This window comes from Sorex araneus, chromosome 1 (genome assembly GCF_027595985.1).
Source record: "Sorex araneus isolate mSorAra2 chromosome 1, mSorAra2.pri, whole genome shotgun sequence".
Taxonomy (NCBI): Eukaryota; Metazoa; Chordata; class Mammalia; order Eulipotyphla; family Soricidae; genus Sorex; species Sorex araneus.
Window position 1 is genome coordinate 195,755,918 of NC_073302.1, and position 22,174 is coordinate 195,778,091.

Here is a 22,174-nt window from a genome sequence, read left to right on the forward strand (position 1 = left end):
CCCGGGAGAGGGCCTGGTCTGGCACACAACGCCACCCCTCTAGGACAGACCCTTCCAGGCCGGGAAGGCCGACCCGGGTTCAATTCCCAGCATCCCATAGGGTCCCCCAGCACCGCCAGGAGTAATTGCTGAGTGTAGAGCCAGGAATAACCCCTGTGCATCGCTGCGTGTGACCAAAAAGCAAAAAAAAAGAAATCCAAATCGAAATACTCTGACACATCCTGATCAAAGAAGGAAATTGCTTATAAGGGAGCATCCTTAAGATTCACCCAGACTTACCTGACGAAACTCTCTGGGCCCGGACAGGAGGGAGAATGAACGGAATGCCTCACCAAGAATACCCAGCTAGACTCTCATTCACAGTGAAGGAACAACACACGGCTCCACAGACAACAACTCAGGAACTTCAAAGACTCAAAATCGTGGTCCAAGAACAACCAGACGGGCTATTTTAAGACGAGACAAGGCCCTCAAACACACCACACTCCTGCAGAAACACGGGCTAAACACCAGAACAGTAACCTCTCAGTGTCAATGGGCCGAGCGCGCCAATTAAAGACACAGTGACAGGATGGTTCAGAGTGAACCCAACATCCTGCTGCTGCAAGACACACATCTGAGCACTCAGCAAACACAGACTCAGAGTCAAAGGCTGGCAAACATTCCACAGGCAAACAGTGCCCTCAAGCTGGAGAGCAGGGGGTGTAGTGTCACCAGCAGGTCAGCCTGTACCTGCGGGGCGAGTGCATCAGCAGCCTGATGGTGCCTTCAGACTTCCAGATACCCCAAAATTGCTGCTGTGCCTTTGGCCAGACCCCAAAAATTTGGGGCCAAGTTTACCAAGAGATTAAATGGCCAAAAGTTAGGTATGTGGGAGACACACCCACAAACTACCTCCGGCTCAGCTATACAAGCTCATTTTTTGGCCTTGTTTCAGAGACCCATAAATCTCAAAAGAAATCAAAAGACGCAGTCAGGGCCAGTAGCGCAGAGGGAAACGGGAACCTGTGACTGAGAGCTCCAAGCCCAGGCTGGAGCGATAGCATAGCGGGGAGGGCGTTTGCCTTGCACGCGGCCAATCCGGGTTCAATTCCCAGCATCCGATATGGTCCCCTGAGCACCGCCAGGGGTAATTCCTGAGTGCAGAGCCAGGAGTAACCCCTGTGCATTGCTGGGTGTGACCCAAAAAGCAAAAAAAAATGAGATCTCCAAGACTGGGCCTCCTCCCCCCAGGTCCCCAGTTTCCCAGAAGCTTGGCAGTCACACCCACACACTGCCCCCGGCACCAAGTAATCTCATCAGCGGCCAAGACCCAGAGACTATAAACAAAAGCTCCCAGAAGAGAACAACACAGAATTTCCTGGACATTATATTCTATCCATAACAAGCAATACAAAATAAATCATCTAGCATTGCCTTTTCGGCAGGTTTATGTGGTGGTGGGACTGGTATCGAAATATCAAATGTAATCAAAGTAGAGAGAGAGTATGGGGGAAATTGTCTGCAACACAGGCAGGGGAAGGGCTGGAATGGGGGCAGGGGCGGGGGAATGCTGGGGGGTTTGGAGGTGGAAAATGTGCACTGGTGAAGAGATGGGTGTTTGATGACTGGATGACCGAAACTCAAACATGAAAGCTTTGTAACTCACTGTGAATCAATAAAAAGGGGGAAAAATAATAATAAAATAAATAATAAAATAAAGTTAACATTCTGAATTTTAAAAAAGTAATATAAAAAAACTAATGTGGGGGCTGGAGCTATAGCAAAGCGGGGAGGGCGTTTGCCTTGCACGCGGCCGACCCGGATTCGATTCCCAGCATCCCATATGGTCCCCTGAGCACCGCCAGGGATAATTCCTGAGTGCAGAGCCAGGATTAACCCCTGAGCATCGCCAGGTGTGACCCAAAAAGCAAAAAAAAAAAAGGATTGTGGAGATCATGCCCAATTCAATCAGATTAATCAATGGCTGAATAAATAGCAGTATTCCTCCATTATTTAAAAAGAAAAACATATGATCATATCAACAGACGCAGAGAAGACATTTGACAAGATCCAGCACCCACTTATGATAAAAACCTCAACAAAACGGGAGTGACAGAACTTGCCTCGGGTCAGCCGCGTGCAAGGCAAATGTCCCACCTGCTGAGCTGTCACTCCGGCTCTTTCCTCAGCATAGTCCAAGCCATCTACCACAAGCCCCAGCAAGCGTTACTCTCAACGGGGAGAAACTTCCCTTGAAGACCCAGAGTGAGACACGCGTGCCCACTCCCACCACTTCAGCAGAGATGTGGTATAATCTCCCACGAGGGCAAGTACTGACAGGCAAGAAAAAAGGTATCGAGGGCATCCAGATAGGAAAGGAAGAAGTCAAGCTGCCAAGCTTGACTATTTGCAGATGACGTGATAGTATACTTAGAAAACCCTCAAGACTCTACAGAAAGGGTCCTAGAAATGCTAGGTTTGTACAGTAAAGTGACAAGTTACAAAATCAATACCCAGAAGTACATGGCTCTCCTATACATAAATAATAAAAAAAAAATTTTTTTAAATAACCCCGTTCACAATCGTGCCTCAGAAAAATCAAGTACCTTGGAATCAGCTTAACTAAAGAGGTGAAGGACCTGTACAAAGAAAACTACAAAACGCTACTTCAAGAAATAGGGGCTGGAGCGATAGCACAGAAGGTAGGGCGTTTGCCTTGCACGCGGCCGACCCGGGTTCTAATCCCAGCATCCCATGTAGTCCCCTGAGCACCGCCAGGGGTAATTCCTGAGTGAAGAGCCAGGAGTAACCCCTGTGCATCGCCGGGTGTGACCCAAAAACCAAAAAAAAAAAAAAAAGAAAAAAAGAAATAAAAGAGGACATGAGGAAATGAAGACACATCCCCTGGTCGTGGACCGGGAGGATTAACACTGTCAAAATGGAAATACTGCCCAGAGCATTATACAGATTCAACGCAGTCCCTAGAAAGATATCCATGACATTCATTCTTCAGAGAAATAAACAAAAGACTCCTGAAATTCATATGGAGCAATAAACCCCCACAAATAGCTAAAGCAATCCTTGGGAAAAAGAAGATGGGTGGCATCACCTTCCCCAACTTCAAACTGTCCGACAAAGCAACAGTAAACAGCGTGGTATTAGAATAGAACAGACCCTCTAACCAGTGGAACAGAGTTGAACATTCTGACACAGACTCTCAAACATATGGCCACTTAATCTTTGATAAAGGAGCAAGAAATGTGAAGTGGAACAAGAAAAGCCCCTTCAACAAGTGGTGCTGGGAAAACTGGATAGCTACCTACAAAATAATGAACTCAGACCTCTAACGCCAAGCACAAAAGTCAGATCCAAATGGATTAAAGACCTCAACATCAGAGCTGAATCCATAAGGTACATGGAGGAAAATGTAGGCAGAACCCTTCATGCTACTGAAGCTAAAGGCATCTTAAAGGATGAAACACCACTGACCAAACTAAGTGGGAATAAGATAAACAAATGGGACTGCAGTAAACTAAGAAGCTTCTGCACCTCTAAAGAAAGAGTGACCAAAATGCAGAAAGAGCCCTTGGAATGGGAAAAATTATTTACGCAATACCCATCAGATGGGGATTAACATCCAGGAAATACAAGACACTGGAAGAACTTTACAAGAATAAAACCTCCAACCCCATCAGAAAATGGGGAGAAGAAATGAACAGAAGCTTCCTCAAAAAAGAAATCCGAATGGCCAAGAGGCACATGAAAAAATGCTCCACTAACCATCAGGGAGATGCAAACCAAAACAACGAGATATCATCTCACACCACAGAGACTGGCCCACATCAAAAAAGAACAAAAGCAACCAGTGCGGACGTGAATGCGGGAGAAAGGGACTCTCCTTCACCATTGGCGGGAACGCAGACTGGTTTGGAAAACAACATGGACATTCCTCCAAAAACTAGAAATTGAGCTCCCACATGACCCAGCAATACCACTGCTGGGAATATATCCCAGGGGTGCAAAAAAGCACAGTAGAAATGACATGTATGAACACACATCTGCCCCTGTGTGTTCACTGCAGCACTGTTCGCAATAGCCAGAATCTAGTAACAGCCCAAGTGTTGAGAACAGACGACTGGTTAAAGAAACTTTGGTACATCTACACGATGGAATACTACACGGCTGTTAGGAGAAATGAAGTCAAGAACTTTGCTTACTAGTGGGTGGACATGCTGAAGTGGAGTATCAAGCGGAATCTCGTGCTAAGTGAAAGGAGTCAGAGAGAGAGGGACAGACATAGGAGGATGTCTGCACTCATTTGTGGAATATGAAATAACAATATGAGACTGACACCCAAGGACAGCAGACACAAGGGCCAGGAAGGTTGCTCCATGTTTGGAAGCCGCCTCTTGAGCTGGGGGAGAAGGCAGCTGGGATAGAGAAGGGGTCACTGAGTCAGGGATGGTTGGAGGGATGCTCAGGATGGGAGATGTGTGCTGAGAGTAGACAAAGGACCAACCGTGATGGCCTCTCTGTCTGTATTACAAACCATAATGCCCAAAGTAGAGAGAGTCTGAGGGAGATTGTCTGCCATGGAGGCAGGGGGAGGGTGGGCGTGAGGAGGGGGAGGCACTGGGGACTGGTGGTGGGGAATGCGCACTGGTGGAGGGATGGGTGTTCAATCACTGTGTGACTGAAATCCAACCATGAAAGCTTTGTAACTGTATCTCACGGTGATTCAACAAAAATTTAAAAAAAAAAAAAAGAGCAAGGCCGCGCCAGGGAGCCCGTGAATGAACTGCAGCGACGAAGCAGCCTTCCGCTGCGGCCCGAGGCCAGCAGGCCCCAGTGCCAGGCCTCTGGCCGCCCTCAGAGCCCCACAGGGCCAGCTCTGAGCCCGGCCAGGTGGCTCCCGCCCCTCCTGGGGTCACCTGTCTTGCAGCCGTGCCACGACGGAGCGGAGCGGAGCCCCAGCTGACAGAGCTGGGAGGGCCGGGGGCGTCCGGCTGTCCTGCCACGTGCCCCCACGAGCCCGGGCTGGGGCCAGGTCTGCACCCCACGAAGACGCGAGAGGCCACATCTCGGCAATGGGCACAAGAGCAGCACACCCTGCTGGCCACGGCATTCCACCATCTCTGCGGGGGGCGCGGGGGCAGCCTGGCCCAGGGACTCGCGACACAGGGACTGGCACACGGGCTCCCGCCAGAGAAACAAGACGCGCTATCTGGGCAGACGAACATCTGCCCACGCTGAAGCCCCCCAAGAGACGATTCATCTCGTCCCCCAATGACCGCTTTGTGACTACTGACCTCACCCGAGTCTCTTAACCAAGGACGGGGACCCCGGCAGGCCCACTCGTCCCACCACCCGAGCTCAGGCCACAGGGCCCCAGGGGACAGGGAGGCTGCGGTGGCCGCCATGCTGCAGCTGACCAACCTGCGGAGGGCAAGAGGGCCGGGGTCACCTGACGGCACATCCTGTATCTCCGGGATAAAACCAAGCCCCCCCCGGGGAAGGGTCCACAGAGGGGGGCACCGGCTGGACCGCCCTGCAGACCCGGGAGACACCAGCGGCTGCTTCCCCAGCTCACGGCCACGCTGGCCTCGCTCCCCACCCTGGCGCGTAGCCACTACACGCAGGGGGACCCGCTACGGGCCACTGGGCACAGGGTTCCAGCGCCGCCTCCCTGGCTTCCTCCTCGGGAAGAGCGCGGGTCCCCGGGGCAGGAACAGCCCCTGGCCACCGCCTCTGACCCCAGGCACTGCCCCACGGGGCCTCAGACACCCCACACCCCACACCCGGGCCCGGTCAGCCCCCAGCCAACGCCAGAACAGATGCGCGGCCGGCGGGCGGGACAGGGGGAAACCGAGCCTCGGACAGAGCGGAGCCGACACGCAGAGGGAGCATGTCGGGGGCAGCAGCGGGTTTCGGGGCCCAGGCCAGGGCGCGCACCCCGGGACACAGGAGGCGGCCCGGCACGGCCCGCGGCCAGGGCTCTGCGGGGACATGCGGGGGGCCGCACCTACCTGTCCGCAGCCGCCGTCCGTCTCGGGGTGCGCCGAGCCCTGAGGTGCCCCCCACCCGCAGCAAGGACAGCGGCTCTCGCGAGACACGCGGCGGCCACTCGCCAGGACTATTAATATCCCTCACACTCACGTCACCTACCTGCAGGCAGAGACCAGATGGGGCTGGCGAGAGCAGCAGGGCCGGCCAACTCGACTGTCCCTCCTGCCGGCACCGCACGGGAGACCAGCCACAGTGGCCCTCCCCGTCCCGGACGGCGCCGGCCTCTCAGCGCCAGGGACGCAGCCAAGAAGCGACACCCTCCCCCGGCCACAACACACAGCCATGGAGACTTGGGCTGGCCAGCGGGCAGAGAACAGACCGGTCAGCCTCAGGCCGCCTGCCCGCCAGGCATCACCGGGATCCGTGCCCCCAACTCTCAAGATGCTGCCCAGCGAAAACCTGCAGTACCTCCCAAACCTACAGTACCTCCCAAACCTACAGTACCTCCCAAACCTACAGTACCTCCCAAACCTACAGTACCTCCCAAACCTAAAGTACCTCCCAAAATGCACCAACAAAGACAGACTGGCCGTGTGAGGGACCGCCTCACAGTCGGGACTCGGCAGGGGACACGGCTCACTGCCCAGCGGGGTGCAGTGGGTGGGGGCGCGCTCAGGCTGGGCATGCAGGGACCCGGAGTCCAACCAACCACACGGTCCCCCGAGCAGCGCACAGTGACTGCAGGCCCAGAGCCGGGAGCAACTGGGGGGCACCCGCAGGTGCAGCCCCAACCAACAGCTTATTCCTTACAACGCAGTAAACAGGAACAGGCAAAAGCAACTCGTTACAAAATCAAGTCGGTGCACAGCATCCGGAGACCCCGCACCCGGAGCCGGGCCGGGACGTGTGTGGGTCCTGGTCAGTCTCTGGCCTCCGGGCGTGGCCGCCAACGTCAGGGGCTGCAGGCGTCTCTGGGATGTGCCTGGCTTTGCCTGCTTGTCCCTTCCTAGGTCTTTCCCTCTAGGCTGTGGACAGAGCAACTGGGTGGGGTCCTTGCAGTGCCCGGCTGGACACGCCCAAGACTGGACACCGCCCAAGGCAGCCCATGCCACAAAGAGTCCCTCTGTCACAGGCCTCCCCGTAGCGGTGACCAGTGGGAGGCTTCCAATGTGATGGGCGGCAAGTTTAGCTTCTGATTTTCACTTCCTCTCAGATAATTCAGAGTCTTTAAAATGTATCACAAACAGCTCAGAAGAATGCTATGAAGTCTTTTACATTTCCTCAGAAAAGTACCGACTGGACGAAAAAGCAGGACTGTCTTATTATGAGAAATCAGGCAATGCCAGAATTCATCCTTCGATTTAGAAACACGTGTACCCTCTCAACTTCAACTCTGAGTTCGTCTTGTCAGCTACAAACGCCTGCTCAGACCCACCTCGCACCCAGTACAGGTCCAGAGGCTTTGGTGGGCACCGAGCAAAATCGACGCGTCTTTAAAGAGACTAAATCCCAACAGAAGCAGCCACGTGCATGTCAACAGCGAGCTCTGGGGAAAGGCCCAGCTTCCCTCCTGGAGACCCTTCTACAAAAGGCCCCTGCGAGCACTCACCGTCACACAGACAGAGCCGGCAAAGGCCAGGCTCGCCCCTGAGACTGAGCCCAGGGGGCAGGGAAGTGTCCCCACCCGGTGCCCTGAGACCCCTGGGTCACATCAGGAAGGGGGCGGGGTCCTGTGTCCGGTAAGGCAGGGCCTGTGTCTGGGGTCCTGTGTCCCAGTAAGGCAGGGACCTCATCCAAGGTACCAAGGTACTGTGTCCCAGTAAGGCAGGGCCCGTGTCCCGGGTCCCGTGTCCAGTAAGGCAGGGCCCGTGTCCCGGTCCCGTGTCAGTAAGGCAGGGCCCGTGTCCCGTGTCCAGTAAGGCAGGGCCCGTGTCCCGGGTCAGTAAGGCAGGGCCCGTGTCCCGTGTCAGTAAGGCAGGGCCCGTGTCCCGTGTCCAGTAAGGCAGGGCCCGTGTCCCGTGTCCAGTAAGGCAGGGCCCGTGTCCCGTGTCAGTAAGGCAGGGCCCGTGTCCCGTGTCAGTAAGGCAGGGCCCGTGTCCCGGGTCCCGAGTCCAGTTAGGCAGGGCCCGTGTGCGGGTCCCACACCCGAGGGTGTGACGCCCGGCCCAGCGCACGGGGAGGGGGGTCCCCCGGTGGCCCCGTGCTGGAAGTGAAGGGAAAGGGGCGGGGGCGTGCACCGGGCAGGGGCCAGGGCAGGAACAGAGGCGGGCTGGGCTGCCCGGTTCGGCCGCCGGGGGCGGGCACTGCGGGCCGGGCCGGGCCGGGCCGGGCGGCGCCCCCCCCCCCCCCCGGCCGTTGCGCGCGCGCCCACCCGCCGCTCACCTCCAGGCGCAGGGAGGCCCCGCAGCCGCGCAGGAACTCGCGGATGTTGCTCAGACACTCGCTGTCGCTCCGGGGCTCCGGGTACACCTGCAACACAGAGCGAGATGACGGCGGGGCCCGGCCGCTCCCGCCCCGCCGCCGCCGCCTGCCGCGTCCCGGCCGCACCGCGCCCCGCCCTCGCGGAGCCCGCGCGCCGGAAGTGACGTCGTCCCCGCGCGCCGCGGCCCGCGACCCGGCGGGGGCGCTCCGGGCGCGCGCGCGTATGTGTGTGTGTGTGCGCGCGTGTGTGTCAAGGCGAGTGTGTGTGTGCGCGCGTGTGTGTGTCAAGGCGAGTGTGTGTGTGTGTGCGCGCGCGCGTGTGTGTCAAGGCGAGTGTGTGTGTGCGCGTGTGTGTGTCAAGGCGAGTGTGTGTGTGTGTGCGCGCGTGTGTGTCAAGGCGAGTGTGTGTGTGCGCGTGTGTGTGTCAAGGCGAGTGTGTGTGTGTCAAGGCGAGTGTGTGTGTCAAGGCGAGTGTGTGTGTGCGCGCGCGTGTGTGTCAAGGCGAGTGTGTGTGTGCGCGTGTGTGTGTCAAGGCGAGTGTGTGTGTGTGCGCGTGTGTGTCAAGGCGAGTGTGTGTGTGCGCGTGTGTGTGTCAAGGCGAGTGTGTGTGTGTGCGCGCGTGTGTGTCAAGGCGAGTGTGTGTGCGCGTGTGTGTGTGTCAAGGCGAGTGTGTGTGTGTGCGCGTGTGTGTCAAGGCGAGTGTGTGTGCGCGCGCGTGTGTCAAGGCGAGTGTGTGTGTGTGAGTGTGTGTGTCAAGGCGAGTGTGTGTGCGCGCGTGTGTGTCAAGGCGATTGTGTGTGTGTGCGCGCGTGTGTGTGTGTCAAGGCGAGTGTGTGTGTGCGCGCGTGTGTGTGTCAAGGCGAGTGTGTGTGTGCGCGCGTGTGTGTCAAGGCGAGTGTGTGTGTGCACGTGTGTGTGTGCGTGTGTGTGTCAAGGCGAGTGTGTGTGTGCGCGCGCGTGTGTGTCAAGGCGAGTGTGTGTGTGCGCGTGTGTGTGTCAAGGCGAGTGTGTGTGTGTGTGCGTGTGTGTGTGTCAAGGCGAGTGTGTGTGTGCGTGCGCGTGTGTGTCAAGGCGAGTGTGTGTGCACGTGTGTGTGTCAAGGCGAGTGTGTGTGTGTGTGCGCGTGTGTGTGTCAAGGCGAGTGTGTGTGTGCGCGCGCGTGTGTGTGTCAAGGCGAGTGTGTGTGTGTGCGTGTGTGTGTCTGTGTGTGCGCGAGAGAGAGCACGCGCGGTGTGCGGGTCCGCACACTGGCGTTGAGGCCGGGCGCAGGCGAGGTGGAGCGTGTGGCCCCACGCGCGTGTGCGGGTTCCCCGTGTGCGGATGACAGCCCGAGTGCGCTCCTGCGCGCGTGGGGCCAGGCCTGCGTGCGGACAGCACGTGCCGTGAGCACCGAGGGCGCCGGGTGAGGCCGGGCACATGCTCGCCCGCTGGGGCCAACTCGCGGGGGTGAGGGCTGCTGGAGTAAGGCTCGCCCGTGAGTGCCCAGCACGCGCAGGTAGCCGTGGCGTGGGCAGGAGCCCCCCTCCCCACCCAATGCACAGACCCTGCAGGCTGCCCGCCCGGAGGGGCACCCAGTGGAGCAGGGCCCGCATCACCCGGCTTGGCCTGTTTAAAATCCAGCAGTGGAACCAAAAGAAAAGAGGGAAAATTAGGCATTTTTTTCCCTACAGTTCAAAAATTCTTACTGGAAGAGTACTGAAATATTTCCTGCCACACTGAATACACACACACCTGCTCGCTCGCTCTTTCTCTTTGTATATATGTGTGTGTGTGTGTGTGTGTATACACACACACGACCTCCCCCCAACAACAAAACTAGAGCTGTAGTTTTTAGCCTCTTCCCTAAGTTTCAAAAAATTATGTGCTACACAGTTAATATCTAAATAGTTCATAATTTTACTGGGTTGGTTAGTTGGTCGGTTTATGGGCCACAGGCAGCCAAGCTCAAGGGTTACTCCTGGCTCTGCACTCCAGGAGGTGTTCAGGGGACCATATGGGATGCCAGTGACCCCTGTGCAAGGCAAATGCCCTCCCATTGTACTACTGCTCTGGCTCCAAAATTCTTCACAATTTTAAATAGCTGCATAGTATTTTGACATCTTAGGGACATTTTCAAACTAAATGGTTGTTTTTTCAAATCATCCAATGGGATCTAAATACAATGCAGATATATTAGTCATTATCCATCTAAGATAAGCTCTGAACAAGCCTACTTTTTAAATTTACGTTTTTCATTCTTTCCTCTTACCCATTTTCATTCCATCTCCCACACAGAACTGTATCCCATAGTAGTAGGTTTGTGTTTGAAAAGTGTATGATCAGGCTGGAGCGATAGCACAGCAGGGAGGGCATTTGCCTTGCACGAGGCCAACCCGGGTTCCAACCCCAGCATCCCATATGGTCCCCCGAGCACTGCCAGGGGTGATTCCTGGGTGCAGAGCCAGGAGTAACCCCTGAACATCGCTGCGTGTACCCCTAAAAAAAAGCCAAAAAATAATAATAAAACAAAAACCTTTAAAAAAAAAAGTGTGTGATCACATTATCCACTTTTGTAAAATCTGGACCCTTCTTCATTCTGGAGTTGAGAGCTGAGGGCTGACACACTTGTCACGTTCCTGTATAAGCCCTTCCTGGTACTCTCGGTTGCTGCATATGTGTGCAGGGTAGTGAGCGTGCTGCTCTACACACCCCAGCCCCTGTCCCCAGAGACCCTGAGCCAGCCCCAGCCATGCCATTTTGCTTCAACTTCTAACACAGGCACATGTCCTCTGTGTGATCTACTGGGGCCGTATGTTTCTGCCTTTTGTTGGTCATCTCGCCATTGCACTTTGGAGCATGACACTAAAGGGATCCCTCACACCCCACAGTGCAGGAAGGCGGCGATGGCCTCTGAGTAGATCCACACGTAAGACCAGCTGCTGAGTTCCAGTGCTTCTGGCCGTGAAATTAATGTGAAGGAACCCACAGGACTGACAAGACAGCCACTGGTCTGGACTGCACTCACCCCGGAAGGGCTAAAGTAACTCTCTAATCCGTGACACAGCAATGGAGATGCAGTTCCAGTGAGGACTCATGACATGGCAACCTATGAAGAGAGCGCAGTGGGCTGCGTGGCTGTGAGGCTGAAGACCACAAAGATCTACACTCGTATCACCAGGGTCAGGAAAATGCCAGGCCCTTTTCAGCCACCACAGGCCAGCTTGCACGTTTCATAAAGCAACACTCCATGAAAAATGTAGTGTTGTATGTAAAAGAAGTCCTGCAGGTGAGGAGGCTGCGGAAGAATTCAAAAAATACCTACCAAGCATGGAGCATGAAAAGGGTCTCAGGGAGGAGCCGATGAAACGGGCTTTAAAATGATGGCAAGTGACCCGTGGAATGCAAGTGGCCCAAAGCGCCCGCCGTGAATCACTGAGACTGCATGACCTTGCTATCAGGTGCCAACACAAGGGCCACTTGAGTACAAACCCTTTGGGGTACATAGATCCCCACATCACGTGAAGGGGAAACTGCAGTGCATGCTCGCCCACCGGGTGGCCTCCGGGATTCTGGGACTGAGCCCACAGCTGCTTCATCCCAGAAGTGAGTGCTATCCTGGGGCAGGAACCTGGCCTTCAGGGTTCAGTTGATTTGGGATACTGCCCCATCTTGCTGCCATGGAAATGCCCACCCAGACAGAGGTTCTCTTCGCGGCCCCAAACCCTGCATCCCTCACCCAACCCCTCACTTGTTCTGGCGTGGTAACAGCTCCCAGGGCACAGGCATGGGTTCTGATGAGACCACCATGATGGGCCGCTGGAATCCCCTCGACACAGTGTCACTGGTTATGCGGCACAGCCTGGCGACCGCCAATTCTGTTAGAGAAACAGCCATACTGCGTGAAACACTTAGAAGGCGTTCCAGGAGACATAAAGATAGTGTGGAAGCCACGGGGTGTGCACGGCACGTGGGGGAGGAACATCTGAGAAGGATGGAGATGTGGCAGAGACTCTGCCGAGACAGCCCATCGGCAGACACCTGGAGGACGTGGTCAGCAAGGGCAGCAGTGAGTGCTGACCCAGCCCCAGGCCCACCTTCTCACAGCAGCCTAAACAGGATAGAATTCAGCAACCTGGGAGAGCAGAACCGCCCGCCTGAATGCAACTTCACGTGTTAGCAGCTCCACTGACTCCGTCCCTTACGTGGGGGCACTGGCAGGTCTGAGACACACAGCCAGGAGGCGAGACTGGGCGATCTTTCAGACCAGCTCAGGAAGGGAAGTGCAGGGGCCATCGGCAAGCCACAGGGGCCAAACTCCCAGGAGGGCCAGAGTGATGGCATCATGGGAAGGCATGGGCCTTGCATGCAGCAGGCCCAAGTTCGATCCCCGAGCAGTGCCAGGAATGATTCCTAGTGCAGAACCAGGAGGAACCCCTGAGCACCACTGGGTGTGACCCAAAACCAGAAAAAAACAATCTCCCAAGAGGGCAGCACCCGCTCCTGCACCAGCCTCACTGCGGGCTTCCTTGCGGAGGAAGGTGTCCCCAGGGCCCCCTGCTGCTGAAGGGCAAGGCTGTGCCCTCAACAGCTGGGAGGGTCACAAGGAGAGCCCCCGGCAGCCACTTGCTTCCACAATCCAGAATCGCCGCCACACCCCTGGCCTGACCATCTCGGGACAGACCTCACCGAGATATAACCCGCTGAAAATTCGGGCATGCGGGTTTTGTGACTGAAATCTCCAGGCTTTCTGGGAGCTGGGGTGGGCTACCTTCCCCCACTTCCCAATACGCCTGGGTGCACTGGCAGTCACCCCCATGAACCATCTCCAGTGCCACCATCAGCCTTGCTCCAGAGACTCATAAATAAATTTTGAAAGAGAGAGAGAAAAAAAACCTGGAAGGTTCAGCGTGCCCTTATTCTTGCCATTGTTAAATGCCAATCCTCTGGCTTCCAGGCTCACCTTCTGTGCGATCGTACTCTGTGGTGCGTGTCCTTGAACGTGCAATGAGCACTGTGTGTGGCTGAGTCTGGGCAAAGTGTGTCCGCAGCATTCGCATGCTGGCACCTGCTGCCATCGGAACGTGTGCGAGTATCTGTAAACTACATGTTAAACAAACTTTTAAGCAGAAACAAACCTAAAGCCTGTTGGGGGTGGTGCTTGTTTGTTTTAGGGCCACACCCAGCAGTGCTTACATCTTATACCCAGCTCTTCACTCAGGAATCTCTCTGAGCAGGGCTTGGGCATACGGGGTGCCAGGGGTCAACCCGGGTTGGCCACATGCAAGGCAAGAGCCCTTCTACACCATCTCTCCAGCCCCTAAAATCGGGTTTTGTCTTAATAAAGGAACGAAACACTGGTGAATGGAAATGGCCAGGGCCTTGAGGGACTGAGGCAGCCCCAGTTTCTCTGAGCGTTTGTGGTTCAGTAGGCGTTAACTTAGTGACTGTGTAGAATGTCACAGACACCAGGAGAATCCACCTGCACTCAAGATTAAGCCTTGAGGGGCTAGGGGCTGGAGCGATAGCACAGTGGGTAGAGCATTTGCCTTGCACACGGCCGACCAGGGTTTGATTCCCAGCATCCCATATGGTCCCCTGAGCACCGCCCAGGGGTAATTCCTGAGTGCAGAGCCAGGAGTAACCCCTGTGCATCGTCAGGTGTGACCCAAAAAGCAAAAAAAAAAAAAAAAAAAAAATTAAGCCTTGAGGGTCTCATCTTGATTTTCCTCCTGAATCATGCTAGTCCAGTATCGTCAGATTGTAAATGAGGACAAGGTCTGCCTTCTGCTAAAATTATTAAATGGAAAATAGCCTCAGTCCAGTCTGCTTACTCTCAGTGACTGCCAGTTGTTGCAAGAATGAGACAGAGCCCAACATTATTCTCTGGTTGGGGGGTTTTAATGCAGACATTGAGATACCTTGTCCATGAAAATAAGTGGGTGGGATTGTTGGGACGCAGCTTCAGTGCCACGGGCCCCGGTGTGGCCTGGGGCAGCGTCGCTCTACACGTGGACTGTCCTTGGGGTGCCCTGAGCCAGTGGCCCCGGCTGAGTGTGCTGACCTACGGTGACTAAGACTCTGTGCCAGAGGCCAGAGAGACAGCACAGCCTTGGTGCAGCCGACCCTCGTCCTGCGCTGAGCCCCTCCAGGAGGGATCCCGAGAACCAGCCAGGAGTAAGTCCTGAGCACCGTCAAGTGTGGCCCGAGGGTCCAAGGAGAAAGGATCTTTGCTCGCTTCCCAGGAGAGCCACAAGGGGCACCAGAGTGCAGGCCTCTGGCGTCACACTCCACCTCACAGGGACGTGCCTGCGGGTCTCCGCTCACAGCCCACCAAGGGAAGAGGAATGTCCCCAGGCCCTTGCCCTGTCCCCACCCTCAGGCACTCTCAGATGGACCCATCCTACATGAGTGCGTCTGCAGGAAAGGGTACGGAAGCGAACTCCTAAAGCAGCCCAGAGAGGGCGTGGCTAAGGGGCCTGCCATGCACGCGTCCAGGCCTGCTCGTGCCTGAGCGTGAGCACTGCTGGATGTGACCACAAAGCGGAGCCCAGCCCAGAGGGGGCGTGACACCCGGCTGTGACCCTGGCACTGCGCAGGCACAAACAGGCCTGAGGTCTTCACAGAGGCATGGCAGGGGGCGCAGAGCCAGCCAGCCCACGGACACCACACCTGAGGAGCACACGGGCCAAGCGCCGCACCCCTGCAAGGACCCGGCCGGGGTGCACAATAGCGCCCACCTGCCTCCACAGTCCTGAGCGCAGCCCAGGGCAGCTCACAGACAAGCTCGGGGACAGTGGGTCAGACCCAGACTGCAGCCACAGACACCAGGGAGAGCGCACAGACGGCCCAGGCGCAGCCAGCCGAAGGCCGAGAGGTCCCCAGCGCCCTGAGCAGGAGAGAAGGGGACGGGCGGAGAGAAGCTGACGGGCGGAGAGAAGCTGACGGGCGGAGACTAGGTGTTGGGGGAGAGAAGGTGTTGGGAAGAGAAGGTGTTTGGGAGAGAAGGTGTTGGGGGAGAGAATGTTTCGGGGGGAGAGATACGGTTGGGGGAGACGAGGTGTTGGGGATAAAGGTATTGGGCTGAGGTGTTGGGGTAGAGGAGGTGTTGGGGAGAGGTGTGGGGGGAGAGAATGTTTTGAGGAGAGAGACGGTGTTGGGGTCAATATGGTGTTGGGGTCGATACGGTGTGGGGGGAGAGATGGTGTTGGGGGAGAGAAGGTGTCGTGGGGAGAGATCGTGTTGGGGAGAGACGGTGTTGGGGAGAGACAGTGTGGGAGAGAGACGGCGTTGGGGGAGAGACGGTGTGGGGTAGAGACGGTGTTGGGGAGAGACGGTGTGGGGGAGAGACGGTGTTGGGGAGATGGTGTGGGGGAGAGACAGTGTGGGAGAGAGACGGTGTTGGGGGAGAGACGGTGTTGGGGAGATGGTGTGGGAGAGAGACGGTGTTGGGGAGAGATGGTGTGGGAGAGAGACGGTGTTGGGGAGAGACGGTGTTATGGAGAGACGGTGTTGGGGAGATGGTGTGGGAGAGAGACGGTGTGGGGAGAGATGGTGTTGGGGAGAGACGGTGTTGGGGAGATGGTGTGGGAGAGAGATGGTGTGGGGAGAGATGGTGTTGGGGAGAGACGGTGTTGGGGAGAGACAGTCTGAGGGCGGGGAGAGCTGTTGGCGTGGGCAGGAGCAGGGCATGGCGGGAACTCCCAAGCACACCGGTGCCCTTCAGAGGCCTGCAGCTCCGAGACGTGTGTCATCAGCCCTGGGAATCCGCCTCTGCGAGGAAGTCATGTGACCAGGGCAGCAGGAAGCGTGGAGCGAGCACCGTGAAGTGGAATCCCGGCTGCAACAGGGCAGCCGGGATCTCAACAGCCCAGAAACAGGCAGCAGGTCCGGGCCGTGCTCCAGGACACGGCCCAGCAGTGGGTGGTCGGGCCCCAGGCACAGCAGCATCCCGCCCACTGACCGCTCAGGAGCTGGACCCTCCTCAGGGGTGACCGGGGCTAAGTGCCCGGCCACACGCGGCCCCACTGCACGGCCAGAGGCGCTGACCGCAGGGCCTAGGGACGCCCTGGCCATCGGACACCCAGGTCCCCTCCCGGTCTCCGTGCCCGCCGACCCTGCCCCCTCCCGGGGGCCGAGCCCGGCAGAGCCGCAGCGCCAGCTCCCGGAACTCGGTTTCTGCACCCCCCCGCCCCGGTCAGCCCGGGGCTCCCCCAGAGGCTCTGAGAACTGCCTCGGGCCAAACAGGCGGCAGCGGGCTGGCCCCTAGGAGGCGCCACCGGGCCTGGCGGGAGTCACCGGCAGAGAGGTGGGGCGGCGACTGGGCACCACAGAGGCCCAGAGGGAAGGTGGGGCAGGCCCGGCGGGAGCACAGGAGGCCGAGTCTCCGGGACGCCAAGGGACGCCCTCCAGCAACATTCTGCCCCCGTCCCGGCCACGTCTCCCAGGTCCGCCCTCCACGGCCTCCCATGTCCCGGGCTCCCGCACACGCAAACACACACGCACACACAGCCCAAACCCCGCCCTGCCCAGGACGTCCCACAGCTGTGCCGCCGCCCCCAGAGGCCGCTCCACTGGGCACTTCTGCCCTTTGGGTGCCACGGGCCCCGCCTGACCCCTCCCGCCCCATCCGCGCCAGCTGGGCACTCGGGCCCCATCAGGTGGGACGCTCCCCCACCCCCAACTCAGCCCGGAGACCGGAGACCGAGGCGGCAGCACCGGGGCCACCTGCTGCAGGCCTGGCAGGGCCCAGGGGAGCCAGGCTGGAACCTTCTGGAAGAAAACGGAGGAGACGTGGGGCTGGAGAGATAGCACAGCGGGGAGGGCGTTTGCCTTGCATGCGGCCGACCCGGGTTCGATTCCCAGCATCCCATATGGTCCCCTGAGCACGGCCAGGGGTGATTCCTGAGTGCAGAGCCAGGAGTGACCCCTGTGCATCGCCAGGTGTGACCCAAAAAGCAAAAAAAAAAGGAATACACACACCCCCAACCTCAAGGACACACACACACACACACACACACACCCGGCTTCAGGAATACACACCCCCCCAACCTCAAGGACACACACACACACACACACACCCGGCTTCAGGAATACACACACCCCCAACCTCAAGGACACACACACACACACACACACACACACACACACCCGGCTTCAGGAATACACACCCCCCCAACCTCAAGGACACACACACACACCGGCCTCAGGGACACACACACATACACACACCCCCGGCCTCAGGGACACACACACACACCGGCCTCAGGGACGCCCACTGAATGCAGGAGGCACACTCAGGGCCACACGCTCAATCCACAACCTGCTCCCCACGCTGGTCCCCAAAATTCCTCCCACGGCCCAGGGGCCGCACCCCCCGCGCGGCACTCCAGGCCCAGAATCAAAGCTGCTCCTGCCCCGAGCCCGCTGGCCCGCTGCTCCCCACCCCGACTGGGCCCTCCCAGCACCATCCTGGGGTTCTGCTGCCGCCATCCGTGACATTGGCACTGCCCGCCCTGCCCCAATCCCGTCCAGGGCCCGCTGCCCCCTGACCTCCTCCCACCCGGGGGAGCCGCGTCCTCCCTCGCATGTGGCTGGCCTGTGCCGGGTCACCTGACGCGGTCCAGACAGCACGTGAGAATGGTGCTGGGCGCCAAGTGACCCAGCGCCAAGAGGCTTCCGTGCACTGGTCAGCGGCGGGCGGAGCCCAGCCCGGCGTCCAGGCCTGTCCTCTCACCCGTGGACAGCAGTCGCCCACTCCCCACTGTCGCGCCCAGAGAGCGGCCCCTCACCCTCGCCCTGACCGTCCCATCGGCCCAACTTTGTGTGTGAGAGCCCAGTCCTGTCCAGTGAGCACAGCTGGACCCTGGCGGCCTGCCTCAGTTTCCCTTGGCCTCCGGCCACCGGCCCACGGGGGGGGGGGGAGCCCGCTGTCCTGCTGTCCATATGGGCACGGAGGGGGGCAGCCAAGAGAGCTGCCACCCCCAACCCGCCCATCCTGCAGTGACCTGACCCCGTGGCCCCTCCCCTCGGCCCCTGGCTTCTGCCCGGCAGCTCCCTCCCGGCCAGGGCCCACCACAGAGCCGGGCCCACCCCCCCACGTCCGCCCGCTCCAAGGACGCGCCTGAGGGACTCGGCACTTGAGCCTCTGCCACCCTCGGGTCAGGAATGTGACCGCCATCTATTTATAGAACGTTTCCAGAGGAAACACACACAAACACACGTGCGCGCACACACACTTGTGCCATGCACATGCACGCACACAGACACACACAGGCACGTGCACGTGCGCACCCACGGCCGGGAGGAAGAAGGTCAGGACCCTCAGGGCAGGCGCAGCACGAGAGGCCCCGCAGGCAGGCGTGTGGGAACAGCGCCGCCCTCGGGACACTCCCGTGCTCGGGACTCGGGACTCTGTGCTCCCGGGGCGGGCTGGGGACTGAGGGAAAGGCTGGGCAGGCGTGTTTGCAGACACGCCCCACAGACACGGCCCAGGCTCCCGCACGCCTCCGGCCCGAGTGCTCTGAGCCTTCCCGAGGAACCGGGCGTCATCACCCCTCTGCCGTCTCCGCCCTGGGCTCTGCGGTGGCTGCCCGCAGCCTGGGCGGCAGGTGGCCAGAGGCCAGGCCGGGACCCCCTCCCCTTGCACAGCTGACGACCCCTGGGCACAGCCCCCCACTGTCTCTGGGCCCCGGGGCTGCCGGCAGAGCCTGGGGACGCCTGTAACGGGGACCAGCGGGCAGCACACAAGTCACACACGCCACCTGCGCTAGGGACGGGTGGGGGGGCAGTCTGAGCAGAGGGTGCCCGTCCGTCCAGAGAACCCCTCCAGGACTCACCCCATGGGACCGGCAGCTTGTCTGAAATCATGGTACAGGCCCACAAATCTGCGTGTGTGTGTGTAGGCGTGAAACAGGGACCAGTTTGTGTGTGTGTGTGTGTGTGCATGTGTACGCAGATGTTAACAGGAACCAGTATGTGTCTGTGTGTGTGCAGACGTGAAACAGGGACAATGAGTGTGTGTGCACACACGTGTATAGGCATGAAACAGAAAACTGTGTTTAGGTGTGGAACAGGAACCAGTGTGTGTATGTATGTACACACAGGCATGGAAAAGAAACCAGTGTGTGTCTATGTGTGTGCACACACATGTACAGGCATGAAACAGAAAACTGCGTAGGCATATAACAAGAACCAGTGTGTGTACATATGCATATACACACATGTACAGGCGTTAAACAAAAACCAGTGCATGTGTGTGTGCATGTGCATACATGGAACAGGAGCCAGAGTGTGTGTGTGTGTGTGTGTGTGTGTGCACAGGAGTGAAACAGGAACCAGTGTATCTGTGTGTTTACCAGCACGAAACAGGAATCAGTGCATTTGTATGCAGGCATGTAGCAGGAACTTGTGTGTCTGTGAGTGTGCAGGTGTGGGACAGGAACCTGACATGTGTATGTGGACACTGGCATGCACATAGCAGGACCCCAGGAATGTAACAATTATAAACTTAAACTAGCACATTCCTGGGTGACACACACAAGGCTCTCCTGAGTAAGCACACTTTCCTGCACACACATACACTTTTCTACACATACGCTTGTGCACACTCTCCTGCACACAGTCTCCTGCACACACACACACTCTCCTACACACACTCTCCTGCACACACACTCTCCTGCACACACTCTCCTGCACACACATACACTCTCCTGTACACACACACTCTCCTGTATACACTCTCCTGCACACACACTCTCCTGTGTACACTCCTGCATACACATACACCCTCTTGCACTCACACACTCTCCTGTGTACACTCTCCTCCACACACATACTCTCCTGCACACACTCCTGCATACACATACACTCTCCTGCATTCACACACTCTCCTGTGTACACTCTCCTCCACACACATACTCTCCTGCACACACTCCTGCATACACACACTCTCCTGCAAACACACTCTCCTGTATACACTCTCCTGCACACACACACTCTCCTGCACACACACACACAAGCCCAACAGGCTGGAGAGGCTGAAGTCAGAGGGGACCGAACGGCCGGGCCGGGCCTGAAACAGGCGGCTGGCAGCCGGCTCCCATCTGTGGTCCAGCCTTCTCGGGCCCTGGGAAGCAGCAGGCATGAAACCCGAGCTCGGGCTGCCCAGCCCTCCGGCCAGCAGCTGCGCACTGGGCAGCTGTGCAGAGACCAGAGGGAACATGAACCGGCCATGCAGGCCCGACGGCGGGGGCAGGGCAAGGCGGGGGGGGGGGGGGGGGGGGCGGGACCCTGAAGGCACAGGACCCCACAGGCTGGGCGGGGCATCTCAGACCCCCTCTGCCTCCCAGAGCCGGTCCTGCCTCGGTGGGCAGCCCCGTGCCTGTGGCCACCCTGAGGGGCTGAAGGACAGCAGACGACCTTGGCGGAGCCTTCCCCTGCGAAGGACAGAGGGGCACCGCCCCGCCCGAGCCCCTCCCAGGGACGCAGGAGACTCCCCATCACCCCATCCCCCCATCCCCCGTCCGGTCGGGGGGGTAGCCCAGGGCTGGGCCGAGCTGCCGGCTGGGTGTTCCCCGGGGCCACGAGGCCCCTGCAGCGCCGTCACCGTCGGGGGCAGCAGGCAGGGCCACGGCCTCTTTCTGGGTCAGACCCAGACTCCAGCTGCTGGGGGAGGGGCCCGAAGCTCCCCTACAGAGCAGGCAGAGGCCAGGGGCCTCACCCCACCGGGCGGGGAACAGGTCTCCCCGCCCGCCCGGACCCAAGGGCAGCCCCCAGGGCCCCCCCGCCACCTGGGCACCCCACAGGATGGAGACCTGCGAGACGGAGCTGGAGTCCGGGCCCAGCGGCACCTCCAACGCTGCCCCAGGCCCCTGACCCCTGACCCCTGACCCCTGACCCTCATGTCCCCTGCTCCCTGACCCCAGCCCCCACCTCCTGTCCCTCTGCTCCCTGACCCGGCCCCTGCCCCCTGCCCCGTGTCCCCTGCTCCCTGACCCCTGCCCTCGTGCTCCCCCCTCCCTGACCCGGCCCCTGCCCCCACCTCATGATCCGACCCCCACTCGCTGCAGGAAGTGCCAGTGCCCGGCCTCTCCGGCTGGCCGTGTGCTGCCCTCAGCCAGGGTCTCGGCACCAGGGGACGTGCCAGCCGGGACCGCTGGCCGCAGGGCGCCCCGTGGGTGAAGGTGTCCCCCGCGCTGTGGGGAGGGCCGTTGGGGGCTACTCTCCTCTCTGCTCTGGGGTTTGGTCTGGGGTCCCACCCAGCAGTGCCCGGGGCCTGCTCCTGCTCAGCTCTGCAGGACCACTCCTGTGGGCTGGGGGGCCACGTGGGGGGGCCGGGATGGAACCCGGGCAGGCTCCAGCCTGCTCCCCGTCACTCCAGCCACCCGCAGCCATGGGGGTCCTAGGCCCGACTGCAGACGGTCAGGAGAGGAAAGCAGGGGGGGGGGGGAGCGGGCGTGCCTTTGCCCTGCCCGGCCATGGAAGGCGAGAGACCTGGGCGCCCTCGGGGCTCCTGGCCGGCGGGGGGGGGGGGGGGGGGGGGGGCTTGGTTCCCGCAGCCAGAGCAGGGGCGCGCCCGCTCACCAGCAGCCACAGGACAGCCCTGCGCCCCACACCCGCCCTCCTCCCACGTCCGAGTGACCCCAGAGGGGCCGCCAGATCCCCCCCCCCCCCCGCCGCTGCGTTCAGGAGAGAGGGCGGGTCTGGAGCCCTTCTGCTCCCCTCCTCCCCGGCAGCTCTGGCCCCGGGTGACCTTCAGCTCGTGGGAAAGCCCCACGTGCCAGGACCC

At 59.1% G+C, this 22,174-nt stretch overlaps 1 protein-coding gene across 3 annotated transcripts in view; it reads right to left on the reverse strand.

Moving 5' to 3' along the window:
* The window catches only part of ARHGEF7 (Rho guanine nucleotide exchange factor 7), a 54,206-nt gene that overhangs the window by 29,676 nt on the left and 2,356 nt on the right, over window positions 1–22,174 (reverse strand). For all 3 annotated transcript variants that reach the window (XM_055124568.1, XM_055124566.1, XM_055124573.1), the window contains exon 2: window positions 8,371–8,457. In XM_055124568.1, the coding sequence (XP_054980543.1) occupies window positions 8,371–8,457 (87 nt within the window). The remainder of the gene's footprint in view (window positions 1–8,370; window positions 8,458–22,174) is intronic.